Raw genomic sequence first — 17521 nt, 5'->3', positions numbered from 1 at the left:
TCTTTTGTGTCCCTCCATGAGGGAACTTAATCTGTACTGTAATGTGGTGTGGAACTACCAAAGTGCCTACTCATCCACACAACCCTAGGGAATCAATGAGCCAAACGTGAAGTCAGTTCACAGAAAGTTTTGAAAGATAATTAAAAAAAAAAAAAGATGGACATAAACCTCATTCATGATTAGAGGAAGATATATGTTTGATATTCTTATTAAAAACTCTTACAGGAGCACCTGGCAGGCTCAGTGCTTGAGCATTTGCCTTTGGTTCAGGCTGTGACCCTGGGATCCCGGGATCAAGTCCCACACTGGGCTCCCCGCAGGGAGCCTGCTTCTCCCTCTGTCTGTGTCTCTGCCTCTCTCTGTGTGTCCCTCATGAATAAATAACACCTTCAAAAAATATAAATATAAATAAAATAGATACTCCCATAAAAGCCAAGAATAAAACATTTTAAAGGTGTTTATGTAGATTTTATTTCCGTTCCAATACCATGTTACTAAGAACTACACATGTGGTTACATCTCAGAGTTCTTCCTTTAAATTATGTGCAGATCACAGGATTAGACTTTCCTAGTTGAAATGTTAAATAATATGAAAACAGAGTAAAAATTGGAAGTATTCCCCCATTCCCCTCCAAACCTTTCCCAGAGATAACCTCTGTTAGCAGTGAAGGCTTAGTCTTTAGACCTTTTCCCATAGGCTCCCATACATGAATTTACGTGTACACATACAAGGCTTGTTCACATAAGTGTGTGCATCATGCTGTGCACACACAAGCTGTGTTTTTCACTTAATTGGTTTTCATGATCTTTTTCAGGAACTGTTTATAGACCCTTCACAATTAAAAAAAAGGTTCTGCATAGTATTGTATAAATAAGTGAATTAAATTCTCCTATTGAGGAAAAAGTAAATTCAAACTGAGTTAAATGGCTAAGGCACCCGCTCGGTGTCCCTGAGAAGCAGAGAATTCTTTGGTGTAGAAAAACCCACACGTGTCAGAAGGGTTGTTTAGTAGTAGGAGACAGAAATAGTGATTCTCTTTAGTATGTATTAAACTTCAATTATTTGCTTAGATGTAACTCATAACCAGGTGAGGGAAAAAATGCTCTCACAATTATTATAATGACAATAAAATGTAGAAATAATGAGAAAAACAAAACTATGTCTATATGTATCTATATATAGACCGAGATATATAAAAAAAAGGATTTGGATAAATGGAGACTCCTCACATTTTTTTAAAACAAGACTAACACTGTAAATAGATTAATTTATCCCAAATTTATATGTTTAATGTCACACTAATCCCTCCAAAAAATATCAAACTTGAAAAATTATTTTGAGGGGATCCTTGGGTGGCTCAGCAGTTGAGCACCCGCCTTCAGCTCAGGGCATGATCCTGGAGTCCCGGGACTGAGTTCTGCATCAGGCTCCCTGCATGAAGCCTGCTTCTCCCTCTGCCTATGTCTCTGCCTCTCTCTCTCTATCTCTGCATCTCTCATGAATAAGTAAATAAAATCTTTAAAAAAATTATTTTGAGTATTGCAAAATTATTCTGAAGTTCACCTGGAAGAATGAGGATGAAAAAATCATCACGAACACTGGGGAAAAACAGATTACTCACAAATAACGTTGAGAAATTGGCTGTTTGTAAATAAATAAAATTATATTTCTCCTGAATGTCAACAACACAAAAACAAATTTCAGATGGATTGAATAGTTAAGTCAGTTAAAAACATAATAGTTTAGAAGAAAATATAGGTGACCTACTGGCTTCAATGGGAAAGTCTTTCTAAGAATTGAAAGCAGTGTCAAAAATCGCTAAGGAAAAACCTAGATTTGACTGGGGGCGGAATAAACCTGTTCATTAATAAAATATGGTAACAAAATTTATGAAAAGTTTCTCACCAATAGAAGAAATACAATTGGTGTATATCCTTGTTTAACATATCCTGCAGAGATTTTTACAGAAGTAAAACTTAAAAGTTGTTGAAGTATATTTATATATACTTATATATATACTACTATACTATATACATAAATTTTTTTAACTCAACATCACCTATCCAAGACTAAAGACCTACTTTGTACTTTAGTTTCTAACTCCTATATAATATCACAGAGTATGTCTCACATCTTCGTTATCTATTCCCATTGAGATGGACACTTAGGTAGCTCCCAACTCATTGCCAACATAAATGAAGTTGCAGTGAACACTCCTGTGGACTTGTGCGATGACATCACTGGGTCACACACCCAGAAAGGAGCCTGCTGGAGCCCAGAGCAGACACCAATTGAGTTCACTGACAGATTACTTTCTATCTTAGCCATATTGGTTCCTGGTCCCACAAGTGCTCCCAAATTTCCCTACTTCCTAGCTGATGCTGCATAGTATCCAACTTTCTAACTGACACCAATCTGATGGATGTAGGGCAGTATCTCACAGTATCTTATTTGTATTTTTATGATTAATAATTGACTGTCTTATTCTCTTTGGTTTGCAGGGGTTCTTTGTATACCCTAGTGTTAATTCTTTACTGGTTTTTTTTATAGTTTCTTTCAGTCTCGTTATGGTGTCCTTCATGGAATGGATTTGAGATACTTGTGTCTGTGTGTGTGTGTGTGTGTGTGTATGCCAACTGTATGATATTTCACCTCATCATTTTTTTTAGATATTTTCATTTTTTTAGATATTGTCTTTCTTTTTTGTTTATTATCAACATCCTTTTTCAGTTCAAAAGCAGTTACAGGTGCTGAGACAACTGATATCCCATATGCAAAAAAAAAAATTAAGTTGGACTCAAACCTCATATCATATACATCAAAATAGATTAACATTCTAAATAGAAGATCTAAAATCATAAAAGTCTTAGGAAAAATAGTTGTAAATGTCCATGACTTTGGATTTGGCAAAGGGCTATTACATATGATACCGTAAGTATGAGTAACAAAAGAAAAAATAGATAAACTGGACTTCACTGAAATTAAAAACCTTTGTGGATCAGAGGGTACTATCAAGAAAGGGAAAATATAACCTAAACAAAGGGAGAGAATATTGCAAACCATATATCTGAGAAGGGTCTAGTATCCAGTATATATAAAGAACTCTTAAACTTGACAACAAAAAGACAACCCTATGAAAAAATGGACAAAGGACTTGAATAGACTTCTCTCCAAAGAAGTTATCCAAAAAGCCAGTAAGCACATAAAAGGATGCTCAACACTATTAGTCATCAAGAAAATGCAAGTAAAATGCACAATGAGATTTCACTTCCACCCACCAGAGTGGCCATAATTTTTAAAACTGTTCCCACAAGTTTCTCAAGGGTGGGAAATAACAAGCGTTGATAAGGATGTGAAGAAACTGGAACCCTGATATAACAGCGATCCAAACAAATACACCAATATGCACATGTGTAGGAGGATGACTCACAAATAACCAAAAGATGGAAACAAATCAAATGTCCATCAATGAATGAGTAGACAGACAAATCGTGCTGCAGCTCTATGGTAGACTATTATTCAGTCATAAAAAGAGATGAAGTACATACAACAACGTGAATGAACCTCGCACACGCCATGCTAAGTAAGAGCCAGAAACAAAAGCAATCCATTTATATGAGATATCCAGAGTAAGTAAGTTTATAGAGGTAGAAAGCAGATTGGCAGTTGTCTGGGGTCGAAGGGGGAAGAGGACGAGGAGTGACTGCAGGGTTTTCCTCTGGGGTGAGGAACATTTTTTGGAACTAGACAGAGGTGGTGGTTGCACAACATTTTCAATGTCCTAAAGGCCAGCGCACTGTTTGCTTAAAAATGATTAATTTTACACTATGTGAATTTCACCTCAATAACAAATCCTTTAAGAAGGCTCCAATAATGTCACTGATATCTAATCACTTTTTAAAAAAATTACAGAGCTCAGCTGTGATCAAATTACATATCGCTGCATTGTAAGTAGCACATAGACTGCAAAACCCCTGAGGAATTTAAGGTCTAGTTGGAGAACACAGTGATTAATAAATAAAGCAAATGCCATAAGAGAAATGCCCTCCCTCCATGGGTTCAAAGATGCACATCTGCTTACGCAGAAAAGGAAACTATTCTCGGAGAAGATGACATCGGAAATGAGCTTTAAGAGTTGAACAAAATTTTTGTGAGAGTTGGAGGTGGAGAGATACAAGAACGCGAAGAAAGCTATGATCCCTACAAGGGGATCCCGTGATAAGTTTAAGGACATTACCTTGTCCCACCTGGCTGTCCTAAAAACTACGTGATTCTGGCAAGATTATTTAAGACCAGGTGTCCAAAGGCCGTGACTCCGCCCCTCGTCTCCAATGCCCCAGGCCCTGTTTGCCACCTAGCTGGTGATGCATGAATATTAAACAAAGATGACATAAAAATGTACATTAAGGAAACTTTCTACAAAGCCCATGCACCAGCACGGAGAACAGTAGCCCGAGCTAGCAGCGCTTGTCACCACGGAAACAGGCTAAGGCAGGTATGCAGCAGGATTCGAGGACCGAGGCAGGACTCGGTGTCACAGGTAACTTACCTGCGGAAGGAGGGGACCCAGTCTGGGGAAGCTCTGCGTCCCATCCCCGGGGATGAGGACTGGGCTCTGAACACCCCAGGGAATCACTAAGGTCTCTCGTCCCCTGCCCTACACTGGGTAGGGCCAACGAGGGGCCAGGACGGGGCCAGCCGAGTGTGGACAGGCGCGGGGCAGGACCGGGGTCACGGGGAGGGAGAGGGGCTCGCCCTTACGGGGAGGAAAACCTGCCACAGAACAGAATCGTGTGGGCTGCGTTGTGCCTAATGAGGAACAGGAAGGGGTGGTCGGCGCAGAACCTGGGCCCGGGCTCCGCGCAGCACTCGGCCACCACCAGGGCCGCGCTGGCCGCCGCCGCCGCCGTGCCCTCCTCGTCCACCTCGAGCACGCTCCTGTGCACACACCTGGACAGACACACCTCTCCGCAGGCCGACATCGCCGAGAAGTCGGCCTTGTCCGCCTGAAAGGCATCGGCCATCCCCAAAGGCCCAAGCACGGCGGCCAGGTCGTACTCGCCCCCCAGCTGCAGTCTGGGCAGGAAGACCTCCACGTCGGTGCTCCGCATGTGCGCCGGCCCGCTCCACGCTCGGAATCGCTCCCAAGTCAGACGGCTCTCCACCTGCAAGGGCCCGAATCACACTTTAAATCTCACAGCTCAGTACAGGTGGACACGCACGTCCCCTCTCCCCCCACCGGTGGGCGCGGGCCAGCAGGGAGCACCCCGCGGCCCTTCCCCATCTCACCCAGCGGCCGCAGGGTCACCGCTTTATCCCGACAACCGTCAAGGCCTACCTGACTCTGCTTTCCCTCCGCTTTCTTTTTCTTTCTTTTCTCTCTCTCTCTCTCTCTTTTTTTTTTTTTTTTTTTTTTTTAATTTTTTTATTTATTTATGATAGGCACACAGTGAGAGAGAGAGAAGCAGAGACACAGGCAGAGGGAGAAGCAGGCTCCATACACCGGGAGCCCGACGTGGGATTCGATCCTGGGTCTCCAGGATCACGCCCCGGGCCAAAGGCAGGCGCCAAACCGCTGCGCCACCCAGGGATCCCTCTCTCTCTCTTTCTTTCTTTCTTTTTGCCCCCTGCTCAGCGGGGAGTCTGCTTCTCCCTCTCCTTCTGCCCCTCAAGCGCACGCTGCTCTCTCTAATAAATCTTTAAAAAATAGATAAATAAAATATAATGCTAACAATGATCATGATAGTAATAATGGATCGCATTTATTCAGGGCTTATTAGGTCCCAATGTGCTAAGTTTGTTACCTGAACCACCCCCATTTCATCCTCGTAACTCTCAAGCAGAGGTTGTCCACTTGAGAGGTTGTCTTTAATAAAATTAAATATTTAATGTATTTATTCATGAGAGAGACAGAGAGAGAGAGAGAGAGAGAGAGAGAGGCAGAGACCCAGGCAGAGGGAGAAGCAGGCTCCCCGCAAGGAGCCTGATGCAGGACTCGATCCCAGGACCCCGGGGTCACACCCTAAGCCCAAGGCAGATGCTCAACCGCTGAGCCCCCCGGGAGTCCCTCCATCCCATTTTCGAGGCCGGAAAACAGAGTTAAGGAATTTGGCACGATCACGATCACGATCACGTAGATAACAATGGGAGGAGGGGTCCTGGCGGCCGCTGGGTTCCAGAGGCCAGCGCCTGAACGCTGTGCCCGCTGCCCGGCTGCGCACACCATGGACGTGGAAGGTAACACACGCTGACCGCGGCGCTTGAGGCCTAGCAGGAAGGACGCAGAGGGCATCCCTGGACCCTTACCGAGCTGAGGTCCACGTGGTCGTCCGGGAGCAGAATGAGCAGGCTCAGCTCGTCGCCCACATAGGGCAGCTCCAGGACCTGCGTCTGCAGCTCTTCGATGTAGGCGAGCTTAAACGTGGCTTCCTGGTACATCATCTGCACTGGCCTTTGCTCCTTCTGATGGGAATTAAACAGGTGAGCACAGAATTAAAAACAGACTCTTGAAAGCGGCAATAAAAATTTCCAAAACAGCTATAATTGGCTCCAGGAGTGTTTTCAGCCCCCCCTGATGGAAACGATATTCGTGTGCTAGCTCTGACTCTGTCCTGTCACCACCACAAGGCCCGTAGTGCAAGCAAATACGGTGCCAGCCTAGGAAAGGACACGTTTTACTCAGCGAAATAAACGTGACACTCTGCATTTTTTGCAGGAGGCAAATCCAATTTCCTCATGTAAAATCTGCAATACATCTAAGGAAATAATATAATCAAATGAACTGAAACAGAAAACCATTTGTATTCAAGTAGAAAACGTGTTAATGATAAAGAAAAAGAAACTGAAGAGTTTCGCAGCAGTGTGACCCGTAGTGTATGCAGATGGCCCCTCAGAAAGCAGAGGGAATTACATGTCTCTTCACGTATTTAAATCCACTTGTTCCAATTCTGATATTCGAATCCAATGAAATATGTATTTTTTTAAAGTACAGAAGAGGTATATGCACGCAGAAGTTCATTGGACTACTCTACTCATTAAATTTTAAAAAACTGATATGGATCAGCTATTATAAAAATTAGATACTAGAAAGGTCCTCTCCCCCACACCTTTATAACTAGATGGCTGATTATGTGAAGTACACCTTATGCCCCCCCCAAAAGGATTTACCTGTACAGTATAAGTTTCCTAATTTCATGAAATGGTATTTTTTTTTCCACAGGCTGGGAGATTCCACAAGCTATTTTAATGCCTAACATCTTTGTCAGTTTTAATATTACAAACGTATAAATACTAGATCAATAATGATTAACAATAATCCAAGTCTATACTTATTTTAATTTTTAAAATATCTGATTAAAATGATATTGACTCCTTCTATATGCTCCCCCAACACATACAACATATCACACTTCCTGAACACTTGTTTTTTGCTTTCTGTTAAGCTAACTGGACTTAGAAAAAAAGTCTTAAGTTTCCTGAATTAGATGGCAGCAATGAATGTAGGAGAAATTATCAGAGGCCATAGGAGCAGTAATAAAATGCAAAAAAAAAAAATCATAGCAAATAATTTTTATTTCTCAGTTCTCTTCTACTTTAAAATTCCATTCACAAAGGTGTTAAGTTTCAGAGTTATTTTTAACCAATCATTTATGCTCTTACAAAGTTAACTATTTCCATTCACTTTCTTCATGACACTAGGAGGATTTCTGAAAGCTTCTCTCACCTGGTTTATTTTAAAAGGCATTTCCCTTGTGTACCTTTTGTCAAACTGTTCGTTCCACCTTCCTTTGAAATAGATGGCATTGACAAGAACCAGCTTGGTCGTTGCATCAATTGAGCCACCTGGCAACAGCTCTTGAATTTTACCTTCCAGAAAAAGTAGAGAATATATTCAGTGTTTTTTTTTTTTAGATTCTTGGTTATTAATCAAGAACCAAACATTCATTTCTTTTTGAAATGAGCTGAGTTCGGACTGTTATGTGCAGAAATAAAAAAACAACACATACAAGTGGTATTTCACAGCCAGGTCACCAATGCTGTGGGGACAGTCACAAAGTTGATAACAGCACAAGATTTATAAATCACTCAAAGAAAAACACTATACTAGGTCAGACATGAAGGCAAGCAGGATATGAGAGATGGGCTGGGAGGGACTTCTGTTATCTCAAGTGGTAAAATGGAGTGTGTAGTTAATGCACGGACGTCACAACCAGCGCTAACAGCTGTGTCCGCATCGGAGGCAGCCAGGATGAATGGCTCAAAGGGGAAATAGCTGAGGCTAGGCAGCCTGGGTGCTCTGAGGAACTTCTGGAAGGATCTGGAAGAGATTTCACTATTTGATTCTCTAAACAAAACACCAAGACACCTGGGTTGCTTAGTGGTTGGGTGTCTACCTTCAGCCCAGGTCATGAATTTGGAGTCCCGGGATCGAGTCCACATTGACCTCCCTGCATGGAGCCTGCTTCTCCCTCTGCCTATGTCTCTGCCTCTCTCTCTCTCTCTCTCTCTCTCTCTCTCATGAATTAATAAATAAAATCTTTAAAAATAAATAAATAAACAAAACACCAGACATTCCTGGGAAAGGTAAAGTGGGCCAGTGAAAGACACCCCCTTCTTCCCTGGATATCAGGATGTATTTTTCCAACCAACCAAGAGCAGCCCTACTGAGTCGCTGCCCCCAGATGCCCTAAGTGGCAAATATTCCAAGAAGAAATGGTAGCAACAACTGCTGGCTCTGTAAGGACAGACAACCTCTTGTTCTCTGTGGCCCGACTTAGTCACAGTGTGAATCGAGGTGCTAAGCAGTTAGCGCGGAGGGTCCTGCGTGGCTCCAACATCAGCGGGCACGCAGCCCACGATCAGAACCCTCCACTCTGTAAAAGAGAAACGAATAAGGCTCAAGGCCAAACAGCGTGATTTCAGTCCGTCGAGCTGCCCGGGCCTGAGGCAGCGTCTGCGGCCTCTCCAATCTGGGCTCAGCAAAGCTCACCGGGGAGTGTGAGCAACCCTGAAAGCAGAACAAGGCAGCTTCGTGGGCAGCTTGGGGGGGGCGGGGGGTAAGGAGGGCTGCAGAGAATTTCCAGAGAGGAAGCCCAAGCGCCTGTCTCAGAGCAGAACCAGAGCGAGCCACCTCCCAGGGGCCCTGCCACGTGAAGCTACGCTTCAGTCAGTGCAAGCTATTAAGCTGGAAATCTGGCCTATTGGTTTCTTTCTTTTTTTTTTAGAAGATTTTATTTATTTATTCCTGAGAGACACAGAGAGAGGCAGAGACACAGGCAGAGGGAGAAGCAGGCTCCATGCAGGGAGCCCCATGTGGGACTCGATCCCGGGACTCTGGGGTCAAGGCCTGAGCCAAAGGCAGATGCTCCACCACTGAGCCCCCCAGGTGCCCCTGGCCTATCAGTTTCTTTGGACATTTGTATCAGTCCTTCTGGTCCCAGGGGAGTGGACAAACTCTTCGGTGTCTGCTGTTGCACACCTGAGCATCTGCCCAGAACCCCTGTGAGGCCATTAAGGTGCAAATAAGGCAAGAGGCCCAACCTGTCAGCGCCCAGACCAAGTGAAACACTAGTGAAATCTGAAGTCGGAGCAGCAGGAAAAGCAAGGGGAAGAGAACCAGAGGAAGGAGGGGAAGGCTGAGGGTGCGGGGAGGGTGGGGGGGGAAGGGGGAGGTAACTGCAGGCAATTCTGACCTTCAGTCTTCTCTGAGACCCAAGCATTGATGTGCTTCCTGGACGGCTCTGCCGCTTTGGCAAAGGGAAGCTGTTCCAGCTCAGCATTGTAGAACCGAAGACAGGATTCCTTAAAGGTCTGTGGAGAGAAAAGTGCAATGCAGCTATATTCCGAGATAAAGTCTAGTTTCCCCCCCAAATCGGGATATTACATACATTTTATTAAAATGAGTCTACATCTCTTGAAACTGATCGAATCTTAGGCCACGGCACTGGAACAGCAGAGTTTATAAAGAGGGAAGTACTAAGTCATGAATAACCAGAAATGGATAAATGAATTTTAGAAGTAGTCAAATTCTTAAAAATTCAAGGCACGGTTATAGAAATAGGATTTTAAAAAACATGTTTACCATAATTTTCAGTTCTTTGGGATCTTCCTTTCAGACTCTATACTCTGATTACAACTTTTATTGTCCTGCTGACTCAACTTACCGGGAGGAATTCACAAGTCTTTTCTCCAAAGAGCCTGTTGGCTGTTCGGAGCAAGTACTGGGTGCCAGGTTTGTTCACTTCCGCGAGAAGCGACTGGAAACTCTGATGAATGTCTTTCTCTGTGCTTAATGAAAGCACCTGTTGAGAAAACATAATTTTGAAATTTATGAAGATTGTTCTTTGGGAGGCACCTGGGTGGCTCAGTCAGTTGAGCATCTGACACTTCATTTCAGCTCAGGTCGTGATCTTGGGGTCATGAGAGCAAGCCCTGCGTTGGGCTCTGTGCTCAGTGCAGAGTCTGCTTGAGATTCTCTCTTCCTCTCCCTCTGTCTTTCCCCCATCTCTGCCAGTTGCTCAAGCACTCTCTCTTTCTTTCTCAAAAAAAGAAAAAGAAAAAGAAAAAGAGTGTCTCAAAAAATCTGTAAGCAAAATTCTTTCTCAAATACTCCACAAAATTTTCCTTTAAAGGGCATTGTTTTCTCTTTTTTCAAAAGGGACATTACTTTCAATTTAATTGCAGATTTAATACCTACTAGGGCAACAGGATGTGGGGTTGGGGAGAAGATATAGAAAGAAAAGGACTGAGGTGGGGAGGCAGAGAACAGAAAACAAGGGACTAAGACACAATGGATGAAAGCCCTAAAAGTGAGACGGGAACCCATCAGAATCCTAGAGGAGAACACAGGCAGCGACCTCTGTGACCTTGGCCGCAGCAACTTCTTGCTAGATACGGCCCTGAAGGCAAGGGAAACAAAAGCAAAAATGAACTACTGGGACTTCATCAGGATAAAGAGTTCTGCACAGCCAAGGAAACAGTCAACAAAACTAAAAAGCAACTTAGAGAATGGGAGGAGATATTTGCACATGATGTATCAGATAAAGGGCTAGTGTCCAAAACCTACAAAGAACTTATCAAACTCAACACTCAAAAAACAAACAAAAATCCAGTCAAGAACTGGGCAGAAGACATGAAACAGGCATTTCTCCAAAGAAGACCTACACATGATCCAGACACATGAAAAAATGCTCAGCATCACTCGGCATCAGAGAAATACAGCAAGTGCTCGCTTCGGCAGCACATTTACTAAAAAGAGAAATACAGCAAAACCACAGTGAGATACACAGTGAGGATGGTTAAAATTAACAAGACAGGAAATGACAGATGTTGGCGAGAATGGGCAGAAGGGAAACCCTCTTGCACCGTTGGTGGGAACACAGGCTGGTGCAGCCTCTCTGGGAAACAGTGCGGAGGTTCCTCAAGACGTTGAAAATAGAATTACCTTATGACCCAGCAATTGCACCACTAGGTATCTATCCGAAGGATACAAACAGCAATTTGAAGGGGCACCTGCGCCCCAATGTTCACAGCAGCAATGTCCATAACAATGAAAATATGGAAGGAGCCCAGGTGTCCTTCGACAGATGAATGGATAAAGAAGAGGGGGTCTATATAGACAATGGACTCAGCCATCAGAAGGGATGAACTCTTCCCATTTGCAGTGGTGTGGACGGAACCAGAGGGTATTAGGCTAAGTGAAATAAGGCAGTCAGAGAAAGAAAAATACCATATGATTTCACTCATATGTGGAATTTAAGAAACAAAAGAGATTAATATAGGGGAAGGAAAGGGAAAATAAAATAAGGTTAAAACAGAGAGGGAGACAAATCACAAGGGACTCTGATCTACAAGGAACACACTTAGGGTCACTGGAGGAGGGTGGGTCGGGGGAAGGGGTAACTGGGTGATGGGCATTATAGGAAACCACGCGATGTAATGAGCACTGGGTGTTGTATGCATGTGACACTAAATTTTACCCCTGAAACTAATAATATACTTTATGTTAACTAAATTGAATTTAAACATTTTTTAATTTAAAAAGAGCAGGGGAGTAAGAGTTGGCTTTTCTACCTAAATAGATCTCTATTGTTTCAAGGCAGGGAATAGAAAGGGGCACCTGGGTGGTGCAGTCCACTAAGTATCCAACTATCGGTTTTGGCTCAGGTCATGATCTCAGAGTTGTGGGATCAAGCCCCATATCGGGCTCCATGCTTCAGGGAGTCTGCTTGGGACTCTCCCTCTCCCTCTCCATCTGCCCCTCTCTTTCTCAAATGAATAAGTAAATCTTAAAAAAAAAAAAAAAGGTAAGTAGTGACAAGGATAAGAGGGGCTCAGAAAAGGGGCTTTTATAAAATTTTGCATCCCAAGGAAAACATAAGTATGAACTATATCCTACATAGAGGGAAACTCACATCTAAGATTCACAAGGAAAAAAACCCAACAGCACATACAATTAAAAGCATGAAAGGTTCATGGGGAGATGGGCAGAAATACAGTCAGTGGGGGAAACCTCACTTTCCGTCCCCGCCAGTGCACACAGAATCTGAAAGCTAGTTCTGTGAGAGAAGGTCCCTTAGTGCTCTAAGCAGCAATGTGCACTTCGCATAGCCAGTGCCATTGCCGTCCAGCCGAGCCCAGGAGGATCAGGAATTTCAATGTCTCTGAACACAAAGTAACCGATCTTGAGGCTTTCAAAAAAAGCCCCCAGAAGGGCTAGCTTAAAGCATAGAAAGTTCGGTAAGCTAAAGAAGCCCCCCGCTACACCTAAACCTTCAATCCCTCCTACCGCAAACTGAAAAAATGAGAAAAAAAATCACCCCAGAAAAAGTTCTCAAGGGAAAAGAAAGTCCTATCAAAACCAAGAGCCACGCTGATGCACACGTCGTCGTCGACAGTGAAGGTGTCTACAGGGGCAGGAGAAAATAAGCTTTCAGGTTTTATCTCGGGCACATGTCCCTGTGCTCGCTCCATCCCTTCAGGACAGGGATCGACTCTTTATCATTTTCAGATGTTTGCTGAACGTCTGTTCAGCAGACTAGGCCACATTATATAGTGTGCACGTGTAACAAAGACATGTGGTTTTTTATCCACTTGTCCGTATTTTTGTCCGTCCCCTTCCTGAGCTAGGAAGGCATGTTGGCATATTAATGGCTTGAAATAGATCTTAACCTACCTGTGTGCCAAAGAATAGTTATAGCCATGCAGTCTTTTACTCCAAAAATGAGAGCTCTTAGCCGCTTAGATTTCAAAGAATTTCGGTACTGATTTCTAAACAGAGATGAAGCGCTAGGACAAGATTTTGATGTTCTCATCCAGGTTATTAATTAGCGAACTTCCCCCCAAAAAGCATCTCAGTGGAGGAGACTCCCAGCCCTGCCCTTTCTGTCTTGGTCTCTAGCAGCCCCACGGGCACACGGAGGCACAGATGTGTGCACACACCTGGCGCCCCCCCCCCATCCTGCCTTATGGGAGCTCTGGAGTCAGAGGTATGAAGCTGGCGATAGAACATAACACCCCCAAAGGTGTTCCCCTGGGCGACAGGCAGGTTTACCTGGGCCACCTGGGCAGCGGTGTTTCCTTTTGCCCCCAGGTAGACCATGGCCAGGGCAGAGGAGATGATCACAGGAGAGCAAAACACGTTGCGTGAAGGGTCGTCTTGACACAGCATCTTTAAAAGGCGGATGGCGAAGGTGCCATTTGCTTCAGAAAGAGCCTCCATGATGCAGGGTCTGGAACCAGAGCAGAGAGAGAAAGGCTGCTTCAACCCACCCCCGAACGCTACTGCCTTACTACGTGGCAATGCGGGAATTGTACATTCTTTAAATTTTTATTTATTTTTAGATTTCATTGATTTATTCATGAGAGACAGAGAGAGAGAGAGAGAGAGAGAGAGAGAGAGGAAGAGAGGCAGAGAGAGAAGCAGGCTCCACGCAGGGAGCCCGACACGGGACTCGACCCCGGGCCTCCAGGATCACGCCCTGGGCTGAAGGCAGGTGCTAAACAGCTGAGCCACCCGTAGATCCCCGCATTTTTTTTTTTTTTTTAAGATAATAAAGCTCATAAGTATTTTCAGTTGGAGGGAAATCCATTTCCTGTGGCTCTCCATCCAGAAAAACAAGTCCCAATTTTAAAGTAATTAGCCAAGTGTGGTGCTGGCAGCAGATCAAACCAGCCCGGGAGCCTCGGGAAAGTGAAGAGCACTCAGCGTCCGGAGATCAGGGGAGTCCAATCCTCTGTCACAAGGACCAGCTCTTCCGGTCTGTGGAGGGGCACAGGGTCAGGGCAAAGGAAACTTCTGAGAGTTTCACCTCTGCAGCCGACTACAGTCTCCCTATCCATCTGCTAATTCTTGAGAAATGTTTGAGATGCTGGTAAAAGAGAGGCTACAGCTGGGTATGAAAATGGCTGTGAGGCAAGGACTTTGCACCTACAGTGACTGGTCACCGGCAGAGGGACAGCCAGTGTGCTCTCTCGCTGAGCAGCCCTCAGCACCCCGAGGCTAAGTGACTCCTCATCTCCTGTAAGGCAACTCAGAGCACCCACTGCCACCCCTAGGGCCTAGGGTCCAAGTGACCCTTGAACATTGGAAATGAGGGTGAGGCAACTGTGCTTTTGGTTTATGATCTTTGTGCTGAGTCAGAAACACTGATTTGAGAGTTTTACCCATTAGTCCCAGCAGAAGCCCCTGGAGCGGACTGTGCCTGAGGGGGCAAGGACCGGGCCCTTGGGACACCTGAGTGGAGAGGCCAGGGGGAGCAGAGAAGAGCCCAGAAGGGGGTGAACGGCCCAGAATGGGGAGGCCAGTAGCTCTGAAGCTCCAGAAGCATAGAGGTGAGTGGGCAGGTGTGCTGGCCACAGGTGAAGCCGGCCGTGTCATCCTATCACCCCGCAGCCCACATTTGGCCAGGGAACTAGCTAAGCTTGGAAAGGAGACCCTGGCCTCCCACCCTGGGGCCTCCCTGACTCCCGGCCGCAGCTCCTCCTCCCCTCGCACCCATCAGCACCCATCACCGAGGGTTCCCTTCTGCGGCCTCCTAGCCCTTGAACCAGCCTGCTCCTCTTGAGCCTGCATCTTCTCCCTCTAGGAGCTTCCAGCTGTCCACAGCCCCCCCCCCCCCCCCCCCCCCCCCCCGGCGCTCTGCCCTCTGACGGGGGAGCCCACCTTTCAGCCTTCCTCTTAGACCTGCCTGGCCCTGGGGATAAGCTCCTCCACCTGTCGGCCTCCCTTGCTGCAGCCTCCGCCTGCAGCCCCCTGACCGCCTTTGCGTCGCTCCAAGCCACCCCCGCGCCCCTGGAAACAGTTTCTCCAACTCCAGGCCCCCTCCGCGCCCCCCTCCGCCCCGGCCGGTCTCCCCGCGCCCGCCCGCCCGCGCTCCAGCGCCCCAGCGCCCCCAGCAGCCCCCCTGCAATCCCCGCCTTGCCCGGAGGTGCTCCGGCGCCCGGGAGGCCTGCGAGGGCGCGGGGGTGGGGGTGGGGGTGGGGGCCTGCGAGGGCGCCGCGGGCGCAGGAGGGGCTGAGGCCTCGGCGCGGAGGGGGCGCGGCGGGCGCGGACCGCGGGGGACCTTAGCGGGAAGGGGACGGGCGGGCGCGTCCCGCGGGGACCCCAGGGAGGGGGGGAGGGGGGCGGGGGGCCTCGCCGGGGACCCGGGCCGGGGCGCCCTGGGGCCCTGCGGAGCACGGAGCTGTGTTTCCGGCCACGGGGAGAGGCGATCCCGCCCGCCCCAGGCTCCAGGCCCGAGCCCCCGCCACCCCCCGCCCCCCCCCCCGCGGCCCGGAGCCCTCACCTGCCACCTCCGCCCCGCGCCGCTCTGCCCGCCGCCCCGCTCGGCCGCCCCGGGCCGGAGACCACCTCTAAGCCTCCCGCCCCCGGGGGCGGCGCCTCGGGCAGGCCGGGGTCCCCCGCGCGGGTGAGGGCCCGGTGGGACGCCCCGCCCCCTCCCGCTCCCCTCCCCCCCTCCCTGGTCCCCCCTCCCGCTCCCTCTCCGCGCTGCCCGCTCCTCCTCCTCGTTCCCTCACCCCCTCCCGCTCCCCCTTTCCGCTCTCCGCTCCTCCTTTCCCCGTCGGCGCTCCCCCTCCCCCTCCGCTCCCCCTCCCCTCTCCCTCCCACCTCCCGCTCCCCTCCCTCTCGCTCCGCGCTCCCCTCCTCCCTCTCCCCTCCTCCCTGTCCCCTCCCTCTCCCCCATTCCGCTCCCCCTCCCCCTCCAGCTCTCCCTCCCTCTCCCCTCCCCCTCCTCCCTCTCGCTCCTCCTCCCTCTCCGCCTCCGCTCCCCCTGTCTCGCTCCCCCTCCCGCTCCCCCTCCCTCTTCCCCTCCCGGCCCCCTCCCCCTCCTCCCTCTCCCCCATTCCGCTCCCCCCTCCCCCTCCAGCTCTCCCTCCCTCTCCCCCTCTCTCGGTCCCCTCCCTCTCCCCCTCCCGGTCCCCTTCCCCGATCCCTCCTCCCGCTCCCCTCCCCCCTCGGCGCTCCCCCTCCCCCTCCCGCTCCGGCCCCGCCCCCACCCCGCGGCTCCGGCTGGACGCGCCCGGGTCGGCCCGCGGCCTCGGAAACCGAGGAGGAAGCGAAAGGCGTTTCCCGACTGGCGACGCGCGGGCGGGTCCGGCTCCGGCGGCAGCGGGTGACCCCGGGGAGGGAGGCCCGGGGGCGGGGGACGCGCACGCCCGGCTCCCGGCTCCCGACTCGCGGCAGCTCGGCGCCCGCGCGGGTCCCCGCCGTGCAGGAGCGGGGGCTGCGGTCGCTCCTGCTCCCTCCGACCTGGGCTGCAGGACGCACCTGCGGCAGGTGCCTGCCCGCCCCTGGGGGCCGCGGCCGCTTGCACCCCAGCAGCGCCCTGCTACCTGCACCTGCGGGGGCCGAACAGGTGCGCTGGGTCAGACCCGCCCGGGATAGGGACTTGTGAGGCGGGGTCAGCGGGCACCGGGCCCGGGTATCCCAGGCCGCGGACCGGAGGCCTCGGCGTTTAACAAAAAGCATTTCTTGTTGATGTGATGATGTCCAGAAGGGAAGCAGGGCAGATGACTTTCCGAGGCCGAGGGGTGTCCCCGGAAGGAAGCCTTGTCCTTCGGGACACTTCGCCTCCTATTTCAAATGAACCTGAATTAGCGCATCCTCCTAGGGTCTGAGGAGGAGGAGGCAAGCCAGGCGGCTCCATGTAGTTACCAAGGCCCCCACTGGTGGGCCAACCCCTGTGCCTTCCCGACCCTGAGAGCAGGTGTCTCCCTTAAAAAATAATAATAATAATAACAGCTCTATTGAGATACGATTAGCACCTTAATACTCACCTTTTAAAAGTATCTGATCCAGGGGCACCTGGGTGGCTCAGCGGGTTAAGCTGCCTTCTTCCACCACCCACCGTGTTCAAAGGTTAATCCTTGCTGGTTTAAGGTATCAATGGTCTGTACTTCATTTCTTTTTATGACTGATAATATAATAATATTGAGTGCACACATATATATCCATTTTGATTATTCATCAATTGATAGACATTTGGGTTGTTTCCCTCTTTTGTCTGTTGTGAACAATAA

The 17521-nt window shown here is 48.5% G+C and overlaps 1 protein-coding gene across 4 annotated transcripts; it reads right to left on the bottom strand.

The window, feature by feature from the left end:
- Nucleotides 1-446: 446 nt before the first annotated feature.
- SERPINB9 (serpin family B member 9) lies at nt 447-17117 on the bottom strand. 4 transcript variants are annotated; one of them, XM_072729228.1, is made up of 7 exons: nt 16770-17117; nt 13554-13731; nt 10165-10302; nt 9694-9811; nt 7725-7867; nt 6308-6463; nt 447-5166 (listed from the first exon to the last, which is right to left on the bottom strand). In XM_072729228.1, exons 2-7 carry the CDS (start codon nt 13719-13721, stop codon nt 4759-4761), a joined length of 1131 nt encoding a protein of 376 aa, XP_072585329.1. In that variant the 5' UTR covers nt 13722-13731; nt 16770-17117; the 3' UTR covers nt 447-4758. The 4 variants fall into 4 exon arrangements, with proteins under 4 accessions (XP_072585329.1, XP_072585331.1, XP_025838387.2 ...); XM_072729230.1 differs by lacking the exon at nt 16770-17117 and adding an exon at nt 15787-15941; XM_025982602.2 differs by lacking the exon at nt 16770-17117 and adding an exon at nt 15165-15522.
- Nucleotides 17118-17521: the final 404 nt, after the last annotated feature.

This window comes from Vulpes vulpes, chromosome 12 (assembly GCF_048418805.1).
Source record: "Vulpes vulpes isolate BD-2025 chromosome 12, VulVul3, whole genome shotgun sequence".
Lineage (NCBI taxonomy): Eukaryota > Metazoa > Chordata > Mammalia > Carnivora > Canidae > Vulpes > Vulpes vulpes.
This window is presented reverse-complemented; position numbering and strand designations above follow the sequence as displayed.

Coding starts and splice junctions, on each gene's coding strand:
- SERPINB9 (XM_072729228.1), bottom strand. CDS start 13,721: ATGGAGGCTCTTTCTGAAGCAAATGGCACCTTCGCCATCCGCCTTTTA. Junction 7,868..9,693: donor GGTCTCAGAGAAGACTGAAG/GTCAGAATTGCC, acceptor TTTTTCTGGAAG/GTAAAATTCAAGAGCTGTTG. Junction 6,464..7,724: donor TGCCTTTTAAAATAAACCAG/GTGAGAGAAGCT, acceptor AATTCCCATCAG/AAGGAGCAAAGGCCAGTGCA.